The 8514-nt window shown below is 46.7% G+C and overlaps 1 protein-coding gene across 1 annotated transcript; it reads right to left on the bottom strand.

Annotated features, from left to right (window-relative positions):
• Positions 1 to 315: 315 nt before the first annotated feature.
• On the bottom strand, positions 316 to 7234 carry LOC307238156 (serine/threonine-protein kinase Sgk1). The gene is made up of 13 exons (XM_080011036.1): positions 7035 to 7234; positions 6414 to 6489; positions 5286 to 5364; positions 5119 to 5159; positions 4925 to 4982; positions 4736 to 4819; positions 4476 to 4607; positions 4234 to 4346; positions 3956 to 4079; positions 3753 to 3848; positions 3058 to 3213; positions 2411 to 2500; positions 316 to 2285 (listed from the first exon to the last, which is right to left on the bottom strand). The coding sequence occupies exons 1-13, from the start codon at positions 7102 to 7104 to the stop codon at positions 2118 to 2120; spliced, it is 1287 nt and encodes a 428-aa protein (XP_079867162.1). The 5' UTR covers positions 7105 to 7234; the 3' UTR covers positions 316 to 2117.
• Positions 7235 to 8514: the final 1280 nt, after the last annotated feature.

Here is an 8514-nt window from a genome sequence, read left to right as displayed (position 1 = left end):
AGAAATTGCATTATTGATTCGAATTTTGCAATAATAATAATACTAATCAACAATGCAATTCCCGATATAAATAATATATCTAGTTAGAATTTTATCAAATCATTTTGCTGACGTCCCAAATCTCAATTGTTTACGTCAGAATTGGAACGTTGATGTTGGACAACGGCTTTAAGCGTAGTCAGAATGGGAGATTCAAGAAATGGAACGCTTGATATGAAAGAAAGTTCAATTACTAACAAGCGCAAGAGTTCAGTGATACGAAAAACGGATCTCAAATCACTTTCCATTTTTACATATAAGAAAAATCCCCAAATCTCAGCATTTCTGAATTTTATTCGATTCCAGGACAAAGTAAACAACTGAACAAAAGCCATTCGACATTTCGACTTCAATAAATGTATTTTTTCCATTTTTGGAACGGATTACAGTTCGATATTTCATTTGTTTTAACAAGATTTTTCTCCTTCCTCTGGTCTCTTAAAGACATCTTATATATAATTTAATGACATGTAAATAAATATACATGGAAAAATAATACAAAACCGTTAAGTAAATCTTCCAAATATGGAAGAAAATGGTCTAGAACTGTGTTTCGCCTTTTGAGACGCGCACACAACATCAACCATTCATATTTCCCGCCTTAAAAAAGTAGACACTTGAGAAGGGCTAAAACTAAGTATATTCTTGTTTCGTTAAAGAGGGTCGATAACATAATGAGTGATCGTAACTTACTTTGAAAAGAATGAATCTTGGATCTATCAACAAGATATTGCACTTTCAAGGATAAAATCGCTATAATTTCTCGGGTGGCAAGTGTTTTGGGTTCCTTGTCAAGGGGACTGCAGCACAACTTGCACCCATCTCTGACTGGAATAGGAATCGTATGGATAAGGAGATATGTACACGTACACGGATCAGGCCGCCTTGGACACAGGCACAATACATTCAGTCCATTTCTATCCTCTAGAACTCGATGTTTGTGTAAATTACGCGTCATATAAAACAAGCATAGTATCGTAGTAGGTATAGCAGGTTTAAACAAAAGCATTCGTCTTCTTTCCTCCACAGAAACATTATTGCTGGTTCATCTTTCAAGTCTCAGTCGGCCAAGAGCAGTAGTCTATGGAAGTACACCAAAATAAACTGGGGAAAAAGGGAAAATGTAAGAAAATAAAGAGATACCCTTATACATTATATTTTGAAAAGATGTACAGTAGAACCAGTGTATATAGGACTTAAAAAAGCCTAAAGTAAACAATGCTGTTATTAAAATGACAAAAAAAAAAAATTTCGTTCGTTAACATAAAAATGTTAACATATATTAATGTTGTTTTTTTATACAGTACAAGTTTGTTCTTTGTTTCTGTAGGAAAAACTGGTCAGAACTTAAGAGGGATGTCAAATAATCGTATTTGTTGTAGTTGGTGGCCTTCCAAAATGTACAGCTTTGGAACGAGTCAACCATTAGATATGATTTGAAGAGTGAAAAGATATGCATCTCTCTTAACTGAGTAATAACATAGACGCTTACCAAGATTTTTTTTTTAAAATATATATATTTTTTTATTTTTTTTCCTGACCGTGGTTTCCTCAAGTGCAATTGAGCATTGACTTAGGAGAAATTAAACATTAAATGCATTGCCAACTTTAGACCCATTTCTTTCTGGAGTGAGTGCCTTGGTAACAGTTTCCAAACAAATTAGACAAGTCGTGGGTTTTGACGCGGGCGGCTCTTTCCCAAGCTCTGTTGCTACTTTCCAAACCGCCTTAAAAAAAAAAAAACCCTTTAGGCACTTCTCTTTCCATCGCTTGACTACCGGCTGAGAAGTCCCCAGCCCGGTGTGGAGAGAAATGATTTGTCTCAAGAGCGTGAAAGTGCGTCCCAATTTCCCAACTTGGCACGCTCAGAATCGCCGCCGGAGAGTCCATCCGGTCAAGCCGAGGGGGTGGCGACGGAAGATATAAGCAGCTCCGCTCTCGACGCTCCTCGATCGCCCCGGCGCGCTGCGTAACGCCCTCCCCCCCCCCCGGACAGGCTTGCTCCGCTGCGGCCCCCTATGATGGCGCCGCCTTTTCTCCTGGTTTCGTCGTGTGCGCCGCGCGCTCTCCGGGGGCGTTCACATGAAGGAATGGTCGGCGGGCGGCCCGTAAGAGAACCCCGGGAAGGCTCCCGCCGCCTCCTTCACGCTGCTCGTCACGGTCAGGGCGTCCGTGTTGCACAGGGAGGAGGTCACGGGGAGGTGGGTGAACTCGGGATCAAAGTGCTGGAGGTCCGTCGGGCCGGTCTGCGGAGGCAAAAGCGGGCGAGGGGTGAGGGTTAAGAGATACAACCGTGACACCGAGGCAGCGCGTGGGTGGTTCGGACGGTGGGAAACGCGCGCAAACGCGGTCGTGAAAAGTGCGGCCGTACCACGGAGGGGATGAACGGCGGCGTGAGCTTCCTGGCCATCAGGTCGCCCCAGTTGATAGGGGAGAAGAAGGAGTGGTGTTTGAGCTCCAGCTGCCGGGGGGGAAATAGAAACGACAAATCAGCAAATGGATAAAAAAAAATAATAATCACAGATTCCATGCAATAGTCGGTCAGCGGTGTGGTGGTCTAGACCCGGACAAGACCAAGTCGAGGCTGGTTCTTTTGGGGCCCTAAGGTCAGGTCCCAAGACTTTCTAACCGTCCAACGCTTAAGACCAATGGGGCTAGAACTTTATAAAGACCAACAGCAGTACACTGCGAGTCAAACACTGCAAATGTTGTGTCTATCGTCATAGTTAAGGGTCAAAACTAGACTCTTCTTTCGATGCTCGTCTGCTAATGAGGCTTCATTTTGTCCCGGCTGCCTTGGATTGTAAACTAAATATTTAATGAGCGGACATAGAATGCGACTTTCCTCATTCGGTTTCAAATTGCTCTTCGATTTTACATGTTGAATATTCATCGGCCCTGAAATAATATCAAAGAGTCTGCGGCGCCAGAGTCAAGGGTCGATTCCCTGCCGAGTCAAACCTCCCTTCTCATGACAAACCAGTACTGGAACCCCGCCAGCGAGTTCCGGATACTTACAAAATCATCTTTGACTCCCAGCCTCTTGGTGCGATCCTTCTGCAGGAGCCCTTCCAGCAGCTCCCTGCCCGCGTTCGACACGTTGGGCTTGAGCACGGGAGACTTGTGCAGGATGTTGTTGTACATCTCGGCTGTGTTGCGGCTGTAGAAAGGCGGCTGTGGGCAGGGGGGGGGGGGGGGGGGGGAACGTGACATCGCAACTCAGTTGGATCTTCCACGGCCCGGGCACTGAAGGCATTTACATTAAAAGGACAAGTTGAACCTATTTAAGAGTAGACTATTTGCTGCTTATCTACTTACTATGGCTCAGATTAATCGACAAAATTGGCTTTCTGAGCTACCACCATTTTTTTTAAACATGGCTGAAATGCTTAGCAACCTCTACAATGCAATTCGGGGAGGATCTCCAGAAAGTCTTCGCTCAACAGAAGACGGTAAAGTGCCTAAACTAAAATGATCTGTTTAAAATCTGATTTGCGTCCTGCGCATATCGTTGAACGGTTTAAACCTTCAATGCTTTCTGATATGTCATTTGAAGGTGGTGAACATCAGATGGGTTTCAAACATCAGATGAGTCAGAGGCCAAATGGATTTAGAATCCAAATAACACCGGTACAGCAATGGTCCATACATCTGTACGTCCAAAATCTGCAAACATACACCGCTGAGACTTGACGGCGACTGACTTCACTTACGAGTCCATAAAGCATCTCGTAGAGCACGGACCCTAGGCACCACCAGTCGACGGTGCGGTCGTACGCCTGCTTCTGGAGGACCTCAGGGGCCAAGTACTGCAAGAGTCAGAAGAAGGATGTCAACCGCGTTGTCCGAAAGCGGCCGTGATCCCCACGCGCCACGTTCAATCAAATTAAGTCGAGAGCAAAAACTACATCCGCACCTCGGGGGTCCCGCAGAACGTTGTCGTGGTCCCGTTGTCCGTCAGTCCCTCTTTGCAGAGCCCAAAGTCCGTCAGAACAATGTGGCCCTGGGAGTCTAGGAGAATGTTCTCGGGTTTGAGGTCTCTGTGGGGAAGAAAAAAAAAAAGGATTAATGATGTATTTTCCTCCCCCCTCACCCTCCCACGCAACATTCTTCCCGTGACGCGATGTTCAGCGGTGACGCGTGGCGTTTTTAAATGTCCGCCAGGGGGAGGTGCAGGCCAAGTCCGTCACGCACCTGTAGACAATGTGCAGGGAGTGGAGGTAGCCGAGCGCGCTGGCGATTTCAGCCGCGTAGAACCGGGCCCGCGGCTCAAGGAAGATCCGCTCTCTCTGCAGGTGGTAAAAGAGCTACGGGAGGCGGGGGAAGGAAAAAAAACAAACAAAAAAAAAACAATCAAACAAACAAGTCAGGATGGTTTAACGGCCCAAAGTTAAAACACGCTGCGCTGTGTGTTGCGTTCCCCCCGCTCGTCGTACCTCGCCGCCGTTGACGTAGTCCAGCACGAAGTAGAGCTTGTCGGTCGTCTGGAAGGAGTAGTGGAGGCCCACGAGGAAGGGGTGTTTTATGTTCTTCATCAGCACGCTCCGCTCCGCCATGATGTGCTTTTGCTGCGAGGGCAAGACAAACCGAACCGACGTGAGCGCGTCAGAAAACGAGGCCGCCCGAGCGGCACCAATTGCGCGCGTTTCGTAGTCTATTTATTTTTTAAGTCGCGCGGTGACCGTTGAGCGCCGACCTCTTTCTTTTTCATGATGATCTTCTTCTGCAGGACTTTGACGGCGTAGTACTTGGTGGTCTCCTTGTGCCTGGCGAGCAGAACCTGCGTGGGAGGAGGAGGAGGAGGAGGGGGGAGCGCGTCAGTGAACGTGCGGCTGACGTGGAGGCGATTCCACGGACACGACGGCGACGAGACGGGACCGCTCACCTTTCCGAAGCTGCCTTTGCCAATGATCTTGAGGTAGTCAAAATGGCAGGGCTTGATCCTGATGGGGAGGGGGGGACGGCGCGGTTAACATTGAGGTCAGGGTGGTTGTGTGTGTTCAAAAAATAAAAAGTTTGAATAAGTGAAAAAAAAAAAACCCAATATCCGTTGGGAGAAGATGCCGACAGGCTACTTACTGAGTCTCCTCGGCCAGTGAGCTTCTCGAATTCAGGCACATCTGAAACACACGATTGGGGGGGGGGGGACACACGTCAGGGAACCGCGCTTCCACACTTTTCACGTCAGGACACTTGACACACACGTTGAAGACGCGGTGGTGAGATCTGGTGAGAGCCCTGCTCACCTGACTGTCTTCCAGGTCACCTTCCTCCGCCTCCTCGTTTTGATTTGGATCAATCGTTAGAAAGTTGTTCACCTCAGCACTAGAGGGGGGGGAGGGGGGACAGCGACTATTATCAGGCTGTTTATCACCAGTCAGCAAGCAGCGGGTGGCTGTTGATGATATGATCTAATATTCCCGTCACATGCCCGTATTTGACCTAATACGGTGGCCTCTTTTGTTTTTTTTGTGTTTGTTTGGATCTGGCTTGCAGCCGAATGGCGAGTGATACATATTTGATAGCGCGGCCCCGCAAACCAGGCCCATTGGACCAGGCTCGGTCAGGCGCAACCGGGTTGAGACGGCTGCGACGGGGATGGAGCTCCTGGAGCCGTCTGCGAGGCCGCTGCGGCCGAGCGAAAACAGGCGAACGGGAGGAGGACGCGCGTCGTTTGGCCGAAGATGTCTCCCCCCCCGCGGGGCCCGGTGAGCCGTCCGGGCCACGCCAAGCAAAGTGGGTTACAGGTTTATCTTTGTCTCCGGGACACAAGGGATTTGCGGAAAAGGTGATTAAGCACCGGCGAGGTTGTGAACGAACGCGCTCGTCACGACGAGGGTTTATTCTTGCGCTCGCCTCCGCCTGCTTGGAACAGGGATTAGCGCTCCACGCAGAGTGTACAGCCAAGCGCAGGCGGCTGACGGGATTGGCCGCCACGCACCGGCCGTGGGCTAGCGATTTGAAAACAAACCCAAAGAGGCCGCGGAGAACCGGCACACATCCCCCCCCCCCTTCTTCCGGCTCGGCTTCCAACTCGTCTCCACTCTCGCTGTTTAGATGGGATCGTTCTTTCAACGCAGCCGTGGACATTTCATTTGTATATTCTTCAAATTCAGTTTCTGCACCAGCCCACGAGCAAGACACCACCCCCCCCCGGCTGAGAGACAGCATTACTGTCGGTCTAAATTGATGACCCAAAACTAAAATGCAATATTTACTTATGTTAATAAAATGATCATTTCATGGCATGCTATTACGTAAAGCGCGTTGCGTTGCATGCTGTGTATGAAAGGTGCTACAGAAATAAACTATTATTATCATCATGTTACCAATCCACTTCACATCTGTGCTCGTTGCCACAGGACTATACTCACTGTTGGCAGATGTGTGGGGTTGACACCAGCCTCTGGATGAAGTCGTTCAATCCCATCTTTCTCTCCTTGATGAAAGCTGCGAACAGGGACACAGTGACGTCAGGCGCGCACGTCACGCACTGCGTGCGCTGCCTTCCATTCGGAGCCTCACGACACACTTGCGGCGTTCGCAAGGACAAACAGACCCGAGATGTTTTCACACACTGTTCGCAATCTGTACATTTCGAATTCCAAACGTCCTCCGGGGTAGATTACCCATGGGTATAGAACGTTGCGGGGTTTACGCGTTACGCAACCTCCCATTACTACTAGTTTATTTATTTCTAACGTTGTCGTTATGCAGATCAAGAATTTCTATTTTAACGCTGTAATTGATGATTATTAAATGACTTAGATTATTAGATGACAATTAAATGAAATGACAATTCAGTAAAAAAACAACAATTTCATAAATATATACACACACACACACACACACACATCTAGTACGAGTATTATGATTACGATATCGTTTTATGAAACATACTTCTATGAAATATCCATCAATACCAATAATTAACGTCAGCCAACGAATAATCCACCGAAAATAATCTTTCCGCGTTCCACAGGGCACACGCTCACCAGTCAGAACTGTCACAATCCCTCTCATTTTGCAGTAAGTCAAATCACATCCAGCCTCGGTCACATCCATGTTAAAGAAAAGCTGCAGAAATCCAATATAAACGGGAAAACAGAGGCGGTGCGATGCGGAGTTCCTCCCGCTGTGGCTGCGACCGAGCGAGCGCTCCGTTTCACGCGCGGCTACGCACCTCCACGAGCTGACTTCATAGCGCAGCTGCCCACGGCGCGCGGCGGTCGGCTTTTATATACGGGGCGCGCGGAACGCGTCGACGTCACCCGCGTAACTAAGGCAACGGCCGGCGGCGTGACGTCACGGGATTCCGCCGCTCCCTGCTCTGCCTGCAGGGGGGCGGAACGGAAAGATCCGTCCCAGCCATTCATTTATTATGATATAATAAAGAGCCTTGAGAGCGTATGTGTGCTGATTCCTGATTCCAGAGGGATGGTGGGGTAACTACTCCAATAATCAAACCCGCTCAATACACTCCACCCAAGTGATCCTGAAAATGTATTATTATTATTATTATTATTACTATTATTATTATTATTATTATAAAACATGAGGTTACATTGTTACCGCCTATTGTTTTGAGTGGTAGGTTTCAAGAGGTTTTTGAGGTTTATTCGTCACATACATATACATACTTTCATACATATATGCAGTGAAATGTAATAATATGCAGTGAAATGTAGTGGACTGTGAGAGCTTCCAGGGTATTAACGTCTAATAACGCTGCATCCATCTATTTTACTTGACTGATGACGTATAAACACACAAAGACCAGGGCCACACTTTAATTATAGGCTATAATTAATATTTCTATGCTCTGGATAGCCATAGACGAGTGACGGCGCCCCACCCTATGTGTTGAAGAGAAAGTTCCTCCTTGGAGTCGAGCTTTTACAGAGGTCCATTTCAACTCCTCATGGCTCTTTGGTTGTTATGCATTTTATTATATTTTATTCTATTTATTTATATTATTGTTTATATTTCTTTCTTTCTATTATATGTATATGAATATACACACACGCATATGTGTATGTATCTGTATATATGTGTGTATGTCTATGTGTATATATGTATGTATGTGTGTGTGTGTGTGTGTGTGTGTGTATGTACTGTATTTATATAGTAATTGATTCAATAACAATGTGTGTTTTGTCATGTATGTGATTGCTGCTGCAACACTGGAATTTCCCTTTGGGGATTAATAAAGTATATTTATCTTATATATTTATTATTATTATTTAAGTCTAATTAATGAATATAGTAAAATGTCCCCATTCGTTTTCCTGCCATGCAGGCTGTTAATGGCGGCAGTTCTTTGTCTGCAAACATGGTTTGTTGAGGTCAAGGTTGTGGAGGTGGCATGGCTCAGCAAAATTACATAAAAGGAATTTATATATGGCATCATGTTCCATTAAGCTCATGCCGTACGCCTCCGGCTCCTGCAGATGTGATCCACTAACCCTGTATGTT

Source organism: Zeus faber, assembly GCF_960531495.2.
Source record: "Zeus faber genome assembly, chromosome: 1".
Taxonomy (NCBI): Eukaryota; Metazoa; Chordata; class Actinopteri; order Zeiformes; family Zeidae; genus Zeus; species Zeus faber.
This window is presented reverse-complemented; position numbering and strand designations above follow the sequence as displayed.

Excerpts from the sequence above, each read along its gene's own strand:
- LOC307238156 (XM_080011036.1), bottom strand. The coding sequence starts at position 7,104 with ATGGATGTGACCGAGGCTGGATGTGATTTGACTTACTGCAAAATGAGA. Across the intron at positions 4,608-4,735 it reads TCATCATGAAAAAGAAAGAG|CAAAAGCACATCATGGCGGA; the intron begins GTCGGCGCTCAA and ends TTGCCCTCGCAG. Across the intron at positions 2,501-3,057 it reads TGGGAGTCAAAGATGATTTT|CTGGAGCTCAAACACCACTC; the intron begins GTAAGTATCCGG and ends CCCCCCCGGCAG.